This window comes from Galeopterus variegatus, unplaced genomic scaffold (genome assembly GCF_000696425.1).
Source record: "Galeopterus variegatus unplaced genomic scaffold, G_variegatus-3.0.2 Scaffold120, whole genome shotgun sequence".
NCBI classification, from domain to species: Eukaryota; Metazoa; Chordata; class Mammalia; order Dermoptera; family Cynocephalidae; genus Galeopterus; species Galeopterus variegatus.
The window spans coordinates 887,324-904,978 of NW_007726231.1; the positions used below are offsets into that span (position 1 = coordinate 887,324).

Consider the following 17,655-nt stretch of genomic DNA (forward strand, 5'->3'; position numbering starts at 1 on the left):
TGGTGGAAAAGGAAAAAAAAAAAAAAAAAAAAAAAAAAAAAAAAAAAGAAAAAAGAAAAATGAAAGCCATTAAACTTAAAAATATATTTTTTAATTGATACATAATTGATTATACATATTCGTGGGGTACAGAGTTGACTAGCAGTATTTATGTACAATATATGATGATCAAATCAGGATTATTAGAACATTTATCATTACAAAATGTAGTTATTCTTTGTGTCCATTACCCAATTTCTGTCTAACCCTCTTCCCCTCCCCCTTTCACACCTCTTCTAACTGCAGTTCTATTCTCTCCTTCTGAAAGTTCAACAAATTATTGTGTTTGTTTGTTTGTTTCTTTCTTTTTTAGCTCTCACTTATGAGTGAGGACATATGGTATTTCTCTTTCTGTGCCTGGCTTATTTCACTTAACATAACTTTCTCCAAGCTCATCCATATTGCTGAGAATGGCAGAATTTCTTTAGTTTTTGTGGCTAAGTAGTATTTCCCTGTGCATATATACCATATTTTCCTTGTCCAGTCATCTGTTGATGGGCATTTAGGTTGCTTTCATATCTTAGCTATTGTAAACAGTGCAACAATAAACATGGAAGTGCAGGTGTCCCTTCGCCGTTCATTTGGGTATATACCCAGTAGTGAAAATGCTGGATCGTATGGCAGTTCTATCTGTATTTGTTTGAGAAACCTCCATACTGTTTTCCATAATGGTTGTACTAATTTACAGTCCCACCAACAGTGTAGGAGGATTCCCCTTTCTCTGCATCCTCACCAGCATTTGTTATTCTCTGTTTTCTTGATAATAGCCAGTTTACTAATTGGGGTGAGATAATATCTCAATGTGGTTTTATTTTCATTTCCCTGATGATTAGTGATGTTGAAAGCCTGAAAAACTTAAACTTTGTAGTTTTGTTTTTTTGTTTGTTTTTTCCCCAGCTTGTTCAGGCTGTTGTAAGAATTTGGTTTCTTGCATTTTCATTACTGAGGTGTTCATATTCTTGTTTTTCATTCTAAAAACAACCACACAGGACTGTGACCTCTATGATCATAACCTTTACCCTTATACTTAGGATAAATATTCTGAATGAATAATGAAATGAATGGCATACCCTAAGGCATTAATTTTGCCATGATATTACTTTTTCCACTTTTCCCCATGTCCTAAGAGTGACGTGGCTGCAAACATGTGCCTAAGGCAAACATAGATTTCTTCTATCATGAACTATATTAAGAAATTTAATTCTGATAAAATACTTTTCTTTATCCCAGCACTATGTTTTGGATGTCTACTATGTTCTAGGTACTCTTCTAGCTGTTGGGGATACAGTGGTGAATGAGAAAGTTAAGGTCTAAGTGCTCATGAAGTTTACATTAAATTGGGCACACAGGCAATAAATAGGTAAGCACACATTGAAATAAAAATAAAACAGAATAATATAATAAAAAGTTATCAGGGAGAGGGAGAAATTTTAGGTATTGTGGTCAGAGAAGGCAATTTTTTCACATATTGTGGTCAGAGATTGGGATTGTGGGAATGATGAGACATCATTCCTGGAATTAGGTTCCTTTGTGGCAAAAGTGAAGGGATTTTGCTGAGTTAATCAAAGTTTCCTTCAATTGACTTTGAGTTAATCCAAACGGGGATTATCCTCGGTGGGCCTGACTTAATCAGGTGAACCCTTAAATGAAACTTCCCTGCTGGCCTAAAGAAATAAACTTCCATGGTGTCAGAAGAAGGAGCCATGTGAAAAGGACCTGAGGGCAGCCTCTAAAGGTTGAGGGTGGTCCCATGCTAACAACCAGCAAGAACATGGACACCTCAGTAATGCAAATGCAAGGAACCAAATTCTTACAACAACCTAAATGAGTTTGGAAGACCCTGATCCCCTTTCTAGGTTATAGGTACAGGAGACACTTTGACGTCAGCCTGGTGAGATCCTCAGAAAAGAACCCAGCTAATCTGTGCCAGGATTCCTGACCTACAGAAATGATGAGATAATAAATTTGTGCTCTTTTAAGCCACTATGTTGGTTGTCATTTTAATGTAGCAATGGAAGACAAATACCACAGGGAAACCTATCAGAAAAGGAAGTTTTGCAGGGAAGTAGATTTTAGCTTAAATTAGGTTGATGGCAGTGAAGATGAAGAGAAGGCAATAGATTTTAGATGTATTTGAGATAAAATGTGAGAAATGGAGAAAAGGTGTCGTATATTGAAATGATGAAGTCTGAGGGAAGAACAGGTTGGGAGGAGGGCAGGGAAAAGGCAGCAGATCAAGCACGCTGCTGTGACAGTGTTAATTTGGGATGTCTTTTAGTTTTCTAAGTGGTCATGTCAAATAGGCAGCCAGATGAATAAGTCTGGAATTCAGAGGAGAGGGCAGGGATGGAGGTATAAAAGTGGTAGTTATCAGCACATATTATAAACCATGGAAATGGGTGTGATAATTTAGGGAGTAAATGGAGATTTAGAAGAAAGGAGAAATTGGGAATATACATTGGGCACTCTAAGTTTTAGAGGTCAGGCAGAGGTGTAGGAATAAGCAAGTGAGCTGAGCCCATTTAATTTTAACAAGAATTCTGAGTGAAAAGAATTATATTTCTATTTTACACAGGAAGAAACTGAGTCTCAGGGTGTCTAAGTAGATTGCTCAAGGACACAGGTTTTACAGTCAATCTGGATTTTTAACCCAGCAGGAGTTTAAAATACAACCTCTTTTCATTAAACAACCGTGTCCTCCAACTCCAGCTCCCAGGTCAAATAGAAAATTCCGGGCCTGCCCATGGCTCACTCGGGAGAGTGCGGTGCTGACAACACCAAGTCAAGGGTTAAGATCCCCTTAACGGTCATCATAAAAAAAAAAAGAAAAAAGAAAAGAAAATTCCATATATATTGCAAAATATCAGTAAGCTAGAGTACAAACTTTATGTTTTAAGGATGTTTTAAAACAACTATAGAAATGATTGCACCATAACAGAGAGCCATGCTTGGACCTAAAGCATATGTGCATGTCAACATTGACACTTAGGAAGATAATGTTCATTACTGTTCTTATACCCAACTACAAAATGACGAATAACCTTAATAACGATGAGACACATAGGAATGGCTTCAAAAGAATGGATGTAGTCATGGAAATTAACAAACTTGAAACAGATTTTGGTCATTAAGAATCACAATACGCTAGTGTCCACACTGACTATAGTCCTTTTGACTAACGACTCCTTTGATTATTTTTGAGACAAAGCCACTGTTCAGTTTTGTATGTGTGTATTTCCAGAGGTTTCTTTGAAAAATAATAGAAACTTGTTATTCATGAGCCAGGCTTAAATTTTTCCCCCAATTTATTTATTTAAATTGACAGATAAAATGCTATGTATTAATTGTGTACAACATAAAGTTCTGAAGTATATACACATTGTGGAATGGTTAAATCTAGCTAATTAACATATGCATTACCTCACATAGTTATTTTGCGGTGAGAACACTTAACACCCACTCTCTTGGCATTTTTCGAGACTACAGTAAATCATTGTTAACTATAGTCATCATGCTGTACAATAAATCCCTTGAACTTATTCCTCCCACCTAACTGTAGTTTTGTATCCTTTAACCAACATCTCCCCACCAACACCCCGAACTGCCCCAGCCTCTGGTAACCACCTTTCTTTTCTCTATTTCTATGAAATCAACATTTTTAGATTCCTCATATGAGTGAGATCATGCAGTGTTTGTCTTTCTGTGCGTGGTTCATTTCACTTAACATAATGTCCTCCAGGTTCATCCATGTTGTCATATATGACAGGATTACCTTCTTTTTTATGGTTGAATAGTATTTCACTGTGTTTATATACTACATTATCTTTATCTGTTGATGGGCACTTACCTTGCACACTATTGGTGGGAATGCAAATTAGTATAGCTATTATGGAAAAGAGTGTGGAGATTCCTCAAAAAATTAAAGATAGAATTACCATATGATCCAGAAATCTCATTGCTGGGTATGTACTCAAAGGAAAAGAAATCGGTATATCAAAGAGATACCTATAACCCCATATTTATTGCAGCACTGTTCATAATAGCCAAGATATGGAATCAACCAGACTTAGATTTGTAACAGTGATAGCAAAAGTGGAAGCAACGGCAAGAACAACAGCTTGCATTATTGAGAAGTTACTATGTGCCAGGACCTCTGCTAGAGTCACATGTACATTATGCCATTTAACCCTTACAATAAACCTTAAAACTTACAATAAGTTCTAGTATCACCTCCATTTGATATACGCAAAAAAATTGATGTCACGGCAGCTAAGCTAATATAGGGCAGGCTTGAAATCTGAACCAAACTCTGTGATGTACAAATTTCTTGTATGGTATTTGCCAGAGAAACTATTTTTGAGAAATTTATATTACTCATTTTTGCAAAGAACAATCATGGTAATTTTTGAAGGTGGTTACTGCTAAGTAATTAGTTTACCTTCTCCCTCCTTAATTAGTGAAGTAGCGAGGCTAAGGCAATGCTTTGAATATAGGGCCACTATAAACACATTTCTTTTACCATTCCTTAGTTTGTGGACCTATAGAAGTTATTTAACACACAATTAGTAACAGAGCTAATTATTGATAATACGACTTTCTTCCAGGATGCTTTCTATACCCATGGATTTCACAGCTGACACCTACACACTGAATAATATACTTTGATAATCAGCAAACTATGTAATTTACTTGTGATAATCTTCTATTCTTTATTTAGTGGATCTTTCATGTGTGAGTTTAACTAATAGCTGTTTGTTAGATCATATTGATGCATTAAAACTACTCTATAATGAAAATAGCATTTTTCCCTAATAATATTTCCCTTCATAAAGTTATTCGAATGTCAAAAGATTATTTAATTATATAGACGATTCCCAAGGACAATTAACACTTCTTGTATGTCTTGGTATGCTTTATCTCAACAGATGTTTATTGATCACCTACTTGTGACTCTGTGGGCTAAAAGAACAGGACAATGATTCATTCAGCCTTAACAAGCTTGTACTCATCAAAGGTGTTGGTTGTGCATGTGTGTGGATAAGCAAGTTTATAGATGTGTGTAAATATAAGGTATGATAAGAAGAGATGGGAATGGAGTTTAAGGAATAACCAAACACAGTTTCAAATTGTATAGTACCTACCTAGGTAGAGAAAATGTTGACAGAGTTGGCTGGTCTTTCAAGAAACATAATAGGAAGTAATGAGTTAATTACAGAATCTTATTTACTAATAATAACGTTAGGAAAAGAGATTAGGTGGTTACTTGAAGAGTTTAACAGTGGAGCAGAAGGAGATAAGTGTCAGGAAGAGAATATCGAGCAAGAAGGATTTTCATAAAGGAAGAGCCAATAAAAATCTAACAAATCTGTAAGATTGCACAGGAGGTTGCAAAAAAGAATGAACAACAAAGAGGTGAAACAAAGAATATTTCTAGAATGACCTCTTCGAAGGATTTGTCAAGGCTAATGGTGCATTAATCATAAGGGAGTGTAGGACTTTCATAATTTAGGTGCCACGGGTACTAGATTCTAAGAATAAGAATGCAAGAAATATTTCATATTTTATAATTGAGTTAGGTAATTAGCTCAGGCTTCTTTATATTATTCTGAAATTCCACTTTCCAAGCCACACATTAGCTCATGAGACTGACAAGAGAATAATTTAGTCTTTGCAGCTATTTCATATATTTATCATGTGTACATGTTTGTATTTTATTAAAAGAAAAGGCAACAAAAAGATGTAAATATCCATTTAGTCCTTACTTCTTTCTATCAGAAAACTTGATTATTTATTTTTTTAGAATTTTGCCAACATGGTATCCTACGTATGGTCACAGACTTAAGAAGCAATGAGTCACAGATAGGCTCCGGCCACTCGCCTTCACCTCTCGGCTCCTTGGCTGACAGTAACCATCACTTAAACATTTTTTTAGGAGCCTCAGTTCCTTCATCTGTAAAATAAGGGAGTTGCATATGTGATTGGAAATTTCTCTCTTCACTTGTTCTCTTCTTCCATCCTATCACTCTAGGGAGGATGTGTCCTTCTTTTTTAAGTCTAACGTTTTCACCCTTGCTTCTAATTCCATTCCATGTCCCCCCAACTCTTTATTCTGAACAATATTCTCTCTTCTTTTCAAAACCTCATGTATCTCCTTTTTACTGAGTGTGAAACCAAACCTTCTCCTGAGTGTAAAATCACACTGTCATCTCACCCTGGTTCTGTAAGATCACTCTGCCTCTGGTCATACTATGCTTGTTCCTTTCTTCTTTTCTTTGTCAAAATTGAAAGAATCATTTAAACTTGCTGCCTCTCCCTCCCGACTACATACTCACTCCTTAACCCTTTTCAGCCTGAATTATGTTGCACCTGCCTGAACCCACCCTCTTGGAGAACACCGACGAGAACCAAAGCCTTTTTCAGCCATCGACCTATCGACTCCTCTACCACCTCACGTACCCCTGACGCATCCTCCATTGAGGATGGTCTTCTACTTTGGCTTGCAAAACTCTACCTGCTCCTGATTCTCCTTCTACTTTGATTAACTTCCTTTTCTCTTGTCAATATTTCCTAACAGTCTATCCATGTCTTGATTCTTTTAAATTTTTTCCTGCTTTTTACACTCAATAATTTAATTTTCACTTCCATATATATAGCCCCAAATGTATAACTAATTCAAATAATGCATTTGCAAATGCCTGCTGAAAATCTCCTTGTGGATGGGCTCTTAGCAGACCATTTCAGTGTATCTAGATTCAAATTTATTAATTAATTCAGTGAACCTGCCCATTTCCACATCTTCTCTAGTAGTTCATGGCATCGCTGTCTATCCAGCCATATGGACAAAAATTCTCAGAGTTGCCCTACTCCTTCCTTACTCTTCAATCCTTATACTTACTTACTCAGGACCTTCTGACTATACAGTGTCTTGAGTCTAAATCCTCCTTTCACTTCACAACTAACCTAGCTCTGCCTTTCATCATTTGTCAGCACTTTAGTAATAGGCTCCTAATTGGTTTCCTCTCTCCAGACTCTCTGAATGCCAATCAGTCTGTGTATTGCTATTCTAAACTGTGCAAAATATGCACAGACTATTCCACCTCCTCCCTAAAAACCCTATCACAGACTTTTGGTACTTTGATTTTATGAATTATTTGCATTCATTTTCTCCATAAATGTGGTGTTTACCTCTTTTAAGGTTTTTTCAAGTCATATGGACAAGTTTTCTCTAGTGATCAAGGGATGTTGCACATAGCTACAGCTCTCTTTTAGTACCCACCTTCAGTTATGCTTCTAGGAAGGTGACTTTTTAAGGAGGAAGACTTTGGGGTCTGACTGGCCTTGATTTGGTCTTCAATCTGTTAAAATGAACCTCAGCTGTCCCAAATTTAGTAATAAAATTTAGTAATAAACCAACATTTATTGAACATATTCCCTGTGCTAGGCACTGTTTTAAGTGCTATTTACTTTTTATAAAACTAAAAACAGCTTTAAGAGAGATCATATTATTTTCCTCATTATTCTGGAAAGGTAACGTGCTTAGAGAGCTTAAGTAATTTGTCCAAAGTCACCTAGCTGGTGAATGAAAGATTAGGCATTTGAACACAGACACTTTAATCCCAGAGCCTATGTTTTTAATGATCATTATATACCACCTCCATAGTAAGGGTATGTAGGATATGTGTCACTAAAACATATGTAAATTATGAGTATACTAATTATCCTGATTGACCACCACATATTGTACACATGTACTGATATTAAAATCTATATCCCACAAATATATATATATATAATCAGTTATGTTTCAGTTTTTAAAAGTATGTAAATTACCTGTCAATGGCTCAAGACATGTCAGTTTACCTTCCCACCTATATGTCAAAAAAATGTTATTATGTTTTAAATTTTTTAATGATTTTCACATATGTGTGTTTTGTCTAGACAACCAAATGGAATTTCTTTCCTGGCCGGTTTTATTTTTTGCAGTCTCCAATAAAATTCAAAACAGTACACTGGACATTGTCAGCCCTCAACAAATGTTTATTGATTGACTGAGTGAATAAATGGAAGTTTGTTTTTATTTGCACTGGATAACTTTTAGCTCTTCTAGAATTTGCTGTTCTTGTTTTCTTTAAATAAAAAAGAGAAAAAAGGCATTATATGTATTATTATTATATGTAAAGATATTATATATATGACAAAAGAATAGATAGATAAATAGGGCTTCCAAATGTTATCTTTTATTGAAAAATGATTGATTAAACATATTTGTTGGATACAGAGTTGAATATCAATAGCTGTGTACAATGTATGATGATCAAATCAAGATAATTAGCATGTTTATCATTACAAAATGTAATCATTCCTTGTGTCCATTAACCAATTTCTTCCTATCAATCTCTTTTTCCAATAGTTTATTTGAAAGATGGCACCTTTCTCTAAATGTTAGTGGTAGGAAGTCATTAACTTTGAGGTTTCATGCACTCTTTGGAGCTGAAGAGATCCGAAATGAAATTGTACAAAATGATTGTTGGTATTGCTTAAAAAGATGACAAGTACTATCAAGAGAAAAAGGTGGCATTATTGTACTGGATTTATAAATAAAGGACAATTTCTCTCCAGCTCCAAACATATGAAAAATATATATATAATTACAATTTTAAGCTTCTATAACCATTTCTAATGAAATTGAATGCACGCTATTCCATTGTGCTTTAGGATACTATTATATTTCATAGGGTCGGCATTTAAGAAAACGTTTAATAAATACCTAGCTTGTTAAAATTATCAATTATTTTTTCTTGTAAGATCACTTTTTCTCCTTATAGTCCAGTATTTTCTATCAAAAGGGGATTCTTAGAGTTTTTTCCAGTTTGCATATAATTCCGAATGTAAAGGCAACCTATTGGAAAAAAATTGCTAAATTTTAAGGTACATTTTAAGCATTTTCTAAATTTAAAGGACTTTTTGGCCAAATTCCCGTTATTAGGTGAATTAGAAGTTTAGGCAATTAGGGAAAATAGTTACTGAAACATTTTGCTGAAAGTGCTACAATGCTCTTCATGTGTCATTACAAAGGATTGATGCTTGCATTCAAAGAGTCAAGGGAAAAGTTAAATAAAAGGGAAAATTTGGTTGGTACACTGTGCAAAAACACAAAGACCAGGGGCAAACTCAATATGGATTACTTCAACTGTATTAAGTAATTTCATGGCAATGGTGGAAACCAGCAGTTCTCTAACATCAAAAAAGATAAAACAATAAGAAATAGGTCTGTTAGAAAAAGAAATTCACAGAGAAGACTAAGATGTGGGATCTCTTTCCTTTGGGAATTCATGAGAAAGGACAAGTCAATCTTTCAGAAAGATCAGGTACATTTTCTGTCTTGAATTACGGGAACATTAGATAAATCCTCTCTGGCACTGTGAATCACTGAAGTCTCCCATTTACAAAACCAAATGTCTCTCACCATTTCCTTTCTAAGTCAGTTGCTGGAGTATACATGATGGATGTGTATTCATAGAAATAATAAGTACACATGGAGGTCTGCGTAATATTGATCCTATACTTCTATACCAGTGTTCTTTGTACACATGCCCCCATTCTTTCTAGAATGGAGATTGACATTCTTTGATTCTTGGATTTCTTGGAGAAGCTATGCATGCACACTATTTTTGCAAATTATTTCAGAAACTTCATAGAGCCTGTGAATCTGCTCCCTGAAATTAGCTTTCTTGTCTCTGAACCCCCAATTTTTTTCTGTTGAAAGGACCTAAATCTTGAATCCTAAATGCTGCCAACTTTCTGGAATTCTGACTATTATATGTCCTTTTAGTACTTGAAATATATTTTGGCTGTAGAGCCAGTCTGAACTCTGAGGTAAAAGCACGGACTTTCAATAGCTTTTGCACAGTAGAAAGTATCTTTACATAGGTTATCTTATTTAATTCTCACAATAACCCTATGAACTGTGACAATTTTACATATGAATAAATCAAGTCTTTGGAGAATTGTAGGTTTTTTTTTGTTGTTGTTGTTGTTTAATTTTACAGGGCAAGTAACTGCAAATTGAGGAAATTTTAACCCAAGGGCTCTAGCTGCTAAATCAGAGATTCCCCATTTTCTGAAATGGATTAGCATCACAGTTTCAAATTTATATTTAAAGTCATATATCTGTCTGTAGAATATTACTGACATTTCTTGTAATTTTTCAATCTTTCAAATCTTTTTGGGATCCCAAAGCCAAGTTTTCGTAATTGATACCTCTTTCCACCAATCGCCATTTAAGTTCAAATACTAGTATCCAAACCCCACATAAATTGTCCCATGCAAATAATCTTTTTTCAATTTAGCTAACTACTATTTGCCATGTAATTTGCAATGAAAAATTTCCCTGTTTGTTTAGAGTGTTCAGCCAAAAGTTATCTCCTCTGAGTTGACCCGGTGATTCTGTAGGCACATGTTAATTCACTGAAACTGAGAATAACAAATGCTAGCAAGGATGTGGAGAAAAGGGAACTCTTCTACACTGTTGGTGTGAATGTAAATTAGTATAGCCATTATGGAAAACAGTATGGAGGTTTCTGAAAGAACTACAGATCGAAAACTACCAAATGATCCAGCAATCCCACTTCTGGATATATACCCAAAGAAAAGGAAATCATCATGTCAAAGGGATTTCTGCACTCCCATGTTCAGCACAGCTGTATTTACAGTATCAAGATATGGAACCAACATGTCCATTGATGGATGACTGGATAAGGAAAATATGGTATATATACATAGTGGAATACTATTAAGTCATAAAAAAGAATGAAATTCTGCCATTTGCAGCAACATGGATGAGCTTGGAGAAAAATATGTTAAGTTAAATAAGCTAGGCACAAAAAGAAAAATACCGCATGGCCTCACTCTTATGTGGGAGCCAAGGTACAAAGAAAGAAAGACCATAATGAAACATCAATCTCTCAAAAGGACAGAACAGACCTATAATTACTGGAGGTGGGAAAGAGGGAGGAAGAGGAGGGAAAGGGAGTAATTGGGTAAGGGACACAAAAACTAATTATGATTTGTAATGATGAACATGATAATAATATTGATTTGATCATCACATACTGTACACAAATGCTGATAGTCAACTCTGTACCCCATAAATATGTATAAATAAAAACAATAAAAACAATAAAAAACTTAAGTCCATTTTAAAAAATTCACTATGTTCTGCATATCTAACTCTCAGTACAAAGGAAGGTATCTAGACCTAGAGATTTCCTGATGGGAAACAAAGAGGCAACTTAACAGGGCTTCTCTGTCTTTGGAGTCTCTGAATCAGGTAAGTATACTTTTTATAATTTGTTATATCAGCAGTCCAAAAATGTTACTCACGTGTTGAAATGCTCAGCAAAGATCAAGTTGGTGGAGGTACCAGTGATCGTTGTCAGTCCGCCAATGGTAGAAGAGTAAGCAATACACAGACACAAAAGCTTACACATCATGTGGTCCTTCTTTGTTCGATATTTGTTTTCTGTGCCTGAATTCTGTTCAAAAACAAAAAATAATGTACTATGAGAACAGCTCTATTTGTGGTCATAACAGGCAATAATAGCATTTGTTATGGACTGAATGTGTCCAACACCTCACCTAGTTCATATTTTGAAGCCCTAAACCCTGATGAGATGATACTTGGAAATGGGGCCTTTGAAAGGTAATTGGGGTTAGATGAGGTCATGAGAATAGGGCTTTGATCTGGTGGGATTAATGCCCTTATAGAAGGAGACATCAGAGGGCTTTATTTCTCTGTCTTCCACGTGAAGATACAGTGAGAAGGTGGTCATCTGCATCCCCACAAGACACCTAACCTGCCAGACCTTAGATTTCCAGCCTCCAGAACTATGAGAAGTAATTTATTTTTAAGTCACCCAGTCTTTGGTATTTTGTTATGGTAGCCTGAGCTGACTAAAACAGTATTTATCTTTTCATCAATAGAAAAGTAACAATAAAAATATTTAAACTGAAACCACCAGAATATTTTGCAAACCTAATTTCATTCATTCCTTCATCCTTCTTTTTGTCCCTGACCCAACTTTTCCCTCATCTCTTCCTTTATCACCACTACTCCCAAAGCTTTCCACTCTCTTTCTGCTGATATTGGTAGTACCTGCTAAGTGAGTTCCTCAGCTTCTTTTTGGAAAAGGTCCCTACCTTGGCACCTTAATGGATGGTACCTGAAACTGAATGTTTTCAACCCAATATACCTCAGCATCGAGAGTCAATATCTTCCTTGCTCCCCACTCACTTTTCCAGAACATTAATCCTGTACTCAAACAAAATAAATTCATTTTTTAAAGGATTATGTAATTTGGGCATTTCTTTCATTCCCGATTTTTTGACCATGGTATTCTGATTCCCTGGTCACCTACTGCTGTTATGTAAGATGACATGTGCTTCTGGCACACAATCATCTTCTGAACTCCAAATTCTGTCAGCATCTGGATGACTATACCACATTCATGAATAACCCTTTGAATATCCAGGCCTCACATATTTTTAAAATCTCATTTCCAAAGACCTTCATGTCTGCTCCACCTCAGTCACACATTCCCACAGTTTCACCGTGGATGGTGCCACATCCTCAAATGGTTCTACCTGAGAAATTGCTATTTCAAAAGTAAGTATTTTGTTTAAGAGTAAGACTTCCTAGAGTGTGAGCCAAAAGCAACTTCATTCTTTCTCTCACCCATATCCTCAAACACACCCTGTTAGTTTGATCCCTGTTGTCTCTACAATGAAATCTGGGGTAGAACTAATACATTTTCTGGTTATTTCAGTCATGGTTAGTCAAAAAAGCAGCCTCATTTCAGTAGTTGAAATGAACCATACTCCATTTAATAATGAAAGTCTCACCTTTATTTAAAGTTAAAACTTCTCCCCTAGATCAGAAAGCTCATAGTTAGAAGAAGGTTTGTGAGTTTGGCTTGTTCTCCCTCCCCCCCCCCCCGGATGTACGGTACCAGTGATCGTTGTCAGTCCGCCAATGGTAGAAGAGTAAGCAATACACAGACACAAAAGCTTACACATCATGTGGTCCTTCTTTGTTCGATATTTGTTTTCTGTGCCTGAATTCTGTTCAAAAACAAAAAATAATGTACTATGAGAACAGCTCTATTTGTGGTCATAACAGGCAATAATAGCATAGTTTCTGAACCCTCCATGGTCAGAGTGGAAGGGGATTGGCAGGATCAGGAGAGGAGTGATAAGGATTAGGAAAGGTCTCATTTGAGTAGTATATGAATTAATATATGGCATTAGTCCTCTCCAGGGTTGCTGGGTGTTCAAATGACTCCATCTGGTAGGCATTTTTATGGGTTTTCAAGGGACTTCCATCATCCGTATCAGAACATCAGATTGTTGCTCCTTCTATGTAGGTAATGAATCTCTTTCACCTGGTTGCTTTTGACATTTGATTTCTGCATGTGATAGTCCACCTGTTCTCTTTACACTGGGGCCAACTTACCTTGTTAAGAAGTCCTCTTGGAGAAAGTTGTCTTTCAAATGACCCCAAATATCACTCCTCCCACCTGTTTCCTACAGCTGGTCCATGGGAACAGGCACCTCTGCCCTGTTGTCGGTGAAAGTGCAGTTGAGACTCTATTTAGTAAGGAGATTCATCCATGACCTTCGACTTTCTAATTTTTCAGGAGTATGTCAAACACTAATCCATTGACCTCTTCTATGCCTCGGGGGCATTTATCAAGTTCTCCAAGTGGTGGTTTCTTAATATCTGTCTCTTTTCTCCTCCTTCATCCTTAGTGGTACGGGTGTGGTGGGAGGAGATCAAGAAAATACTCCAACTTTCTTCTTAAGTAGAGAAAGTTGAGCCTTCTCTTTCTCTCTGAGCCTTCTAATCATTAAGTTGAAGAGTCTAAAACTGTTTTTGGTCACCTTGTTGCAAGTCCTGTGTAAGTGGATATGGGAATACATATAATGTGTGCTTGATATTATAGTTACTTAGGAATAGAAAGAGTCTCATTTTACCATCCTCCTCATCAGGAAATTGGCTATATGGTCCTACCTCCTTCCATTTGCACAACCAAACCACACCAGAGAGTTGTCTAAACTCACTGACTCTATTTTTTTAACCATTTTAACCTGGCTTCAGTCTCCTCATTCCACCCAAAATGCACTTCCCATGATTATAAGTAACCTCCACATTACTCAACCCAGTAAGTACTCAACTTTTTAGTCTCCATTTTGTAGACCTCTCAGAAGCACCTAAAAGAGTTAATCACTCTTTCTTACTCTGCTTTGAGCTTCTGTGATATTTTACTCTTCAGGTGTTTCTTCTTTATCTCTGACTGTTCTTCTGTTTCCTTTCACAGTTCCCCCTTTTCTTAAGCCTGGAATTTCTTGAACCTCTGTCATAGGCCCTTGTCCCTCCTTCCTCAAATATTTCTCCTCAGAAAATCTCATATTTTCATTGATTTGATGAATATTGATATACCAGACTTCTGTCTCCAGCCAAGACTCCTCATTCTAGATCCATATATCCAATTGCCTATTCAACATAATTTGAATGTCTTAAATAAAACTTCAATCCAAAAATGTTCAAAGCCAAACTCATTACTTCCTTCCCCAGGCCTCGTTCTTTGGGATCACCTATACAAGCTAATGGCATCACCATCCTCATAACAACAAACACTTACGGTGTGCAAAGTATGTAATAAGCACTGTTCTAAGTTAAAGTCAGATAAATGTTTTAATTGATTTAATTCTTACAACTCAGTGAGGTGGGTACTGTTACTATACCATTTGCAGATGAAGACATGAGACAGAGAGGGTAAGTGAATTGCCCAAGGTCACAGAACTTGAAAATGGTGGACTTGCATTTTGAAACACGCAATGTTGCTTTAGAGCTCGTGGTTTCAGTCATTGTGCTACGCTGCTTGTTCTCCTTGAAAACATTCCCTTCCTCATCCCACCAAATTCTGTCAATTTTATCTATTTACATATTCCTGACTCTGTTTGCTTTTCTCCAACTTCACTGTTGTGAAGTCAATATTATCTCTAGCTGGGGTAACTGGAATAACATATTTATGGATCTTCTTGCATCAATTCTTGCCAATTTCAAACCTGTCCTAAGCACTGTATCCTTTTGAAAAAATACTAATGTATTTAAGAAATATACAAAAAAATTGTGTTCATATATTTTTGAAATACATTTGGATTTCTTTTGTAAGACTAAAGTGTGTAGGACAGGTATGAAATAGGCAAAAATTGATACAAGGTCACCATAAGGGAGTTATTACAGTAACCCAGACTATATTTTCTGAATCCATTCATCCATCAACATACACTTAGGTTGTTTCTGTATCTTGGCTTTTATGAATAATGCTACAATGAATGTGGGAGTCCAGATATCTTTTTGATGTACTTATTTCCGTTCTTTTGGATATATACCCAGAAGTGGGATTGTGGGATCATATGGTAGTTCTATTTTTAATTTTTTGAGGAAACGCCACAGTGTTTTTCATAATAGCTATACCAATTTATATTCCCACCAACAGTGTACAAGGGTTCCCTTTTCCCCAGGATGAAAACAGCTATTGCCCCGTTCCATACAAGTAAGCATGTCGTCTGAGACAATGGCATTGAAAGATCTTTTAGAGAAATAATGATAGGAAAAAAATTACTACTCACTAAAAGCCGTCATAGATGTGGAAATGGTATTTAGCATGGCAGGGTCAGGTGCATTGGATTGTAATTTACCTTTTGCTTTTTAATTAACTTAAAGGTCAGCCCCCAGAGAAATCTATACTTCACCCAAAACAAATTAATTTACAAATGTCTCCTTTTGCCTTACACTTTCTACATGGAAATGATTTGCATTTTCCATATAATAAAACTTTCCATTGAAAACTTGAAAAAAGTATGTAAATGAAATAGCAAAATAAGTTTAGAAATTCTTATGAGTGATACAGTGACAACTGAAATTTAGAGCTGAGGTATTAAATATATTCTACAGGAAAGACTTCAAACATAAACCAGAAAGTAGTGCATAATTTGGATATTATTAAATTTATAATAAGGATGGAAACTTAAAAAGATAATGTGCATATAATTTCTCATTGCCAAACAAAAACATTCAAAAGTACAAATAAAGAAAAAATTGAATTTTCTATAAAATCATAAATGCAAATATATGCATATACTTGTATATATATATACTTGCATATAAAAATGATTAAAATGAATTGGCAGATATAAAATAAAAAATCAAAACGCAAAATAATTAATGTTTTTCATGCAAACATTATCATTATTTATCCCTTACGTATTTACATTTTTTTCTGTATAAAGACCTTTAAAACATACATTAATGCTACTGCATGTAAGTTGATATTTACGCATGAATGATTTATAAAGGCATTAAAAACTCAAGGTAAATTCAAATTCTACAATAAATGGTAATCCTAATATATCATAATACAAATTAAAGGTTAAGTGGAGGTGTTTATGAGGTAGGATGGGGGATGAAAAATTTGTGTTATCTAGCCAGTAAACAAGAGCCCCTGCATTCAAATTTATTGTTATTTTTGCCAAGGGCATGTGTTCAACTGGTCTGAAGTAGTGGAAGAGATAATACTGATGTAAGGAGTAAAGATTGAGGATCAGAGGGACAGTAGTAGAGGGCACTGAACAGAAAAATAGATTCAGGAAAGCCTGAAATAAGCCACTAATTGAGCCAACTAGTGGTGCAGGAATTATAAAAAAGAAAATTTAAAAAAAAAAAAAAGGAAAGTTGTGTGTGTGTGGGGGGGGGGGTCATCCACCAAATTCTGTCAATTTCCTGAAATAAGCCACTAATTGAGCCAACTAGTGGTGCAGGAATTATAAAAAAGAAAATTTAAAAAAAAAAAAAAGGAAAGTTGTGTGTGTGTGGGGGGGGGGGGTCATAGCAGATTAATATTTAGTCCTCTGCCCTAATAGTAACTTCAAACTGAGACCAAGGGTTTGACCCTAGCCCAAGGGGGAGTTGGAATAAGTCATTTGTGGTTGAAAGTAAGACCCTGACCCTGAGGGCAAGTGTGCTTGCAGACATCATTACATTTCTCCATAAGTGTAGGAGGAATTGGTTGCGTGCTTCTGTGTGTGTGTGTACGTGTGTGTGTGTGTGTGTATGTTTTATCCTAAGAGTTTGGGAGAGAAAAAAAAATTCCAAAGCAAAGAAGGGAGGAGGAGCAAAGCATCTGGAGAGGTGAGGCTGGGAACCTTCCTGGATGAAGTAGCCAGGGAAAACCTGTTGTCCTACATGTGACCACAGGATATTGTCATGGGTATTTAATGAATGGGAAATTATTAGTGTTATAATGTATATGGAGACTTATGTTAAATATACAGAATGATATAATTTTTAATAAATAAATAAAATCCAAATACATATACATGCCAACAAATAAGGCTGAAATAAAATATGTCAATGGTTATTTCTTGATCATGGGATTAGGGGTATCTGCCAGCTTATTGATACTTTTTGCATCTTCTACAATCACAAAGATTTTTTGAAATATAAAATAGTCATAGACTATTAGAGCAGACAGGTATTTAGAGGTTATCTGTTAG

The 17,655-nt window shown here is 35.7% G+C and overlaps 1 protein-coding gene across 1 annotated transcript in view; it reads right to left on the reverse strand.

Annotated features, from left to right (window-relative positions):
- The window catches only part of SLC13A1 (solute carrier family 13 (sodium/sulfate symporter), member 1), an 86,261-nt gene that overhangs the window by 19,651 nt on the left and 48,955 nt on the right, over positions 1–17,655 (reverse strand). The window contains exon 7 of the mRNA XM_008587913.1: positions 11,422–11,573. Within this exon, the coding sequence (XP_008586135.1) occupies positions 11,422–11,573 (152 nt within the window). The remainder of the gene's footprint in view (positions 1–11,421; positions 11,574–17,655) is intronic.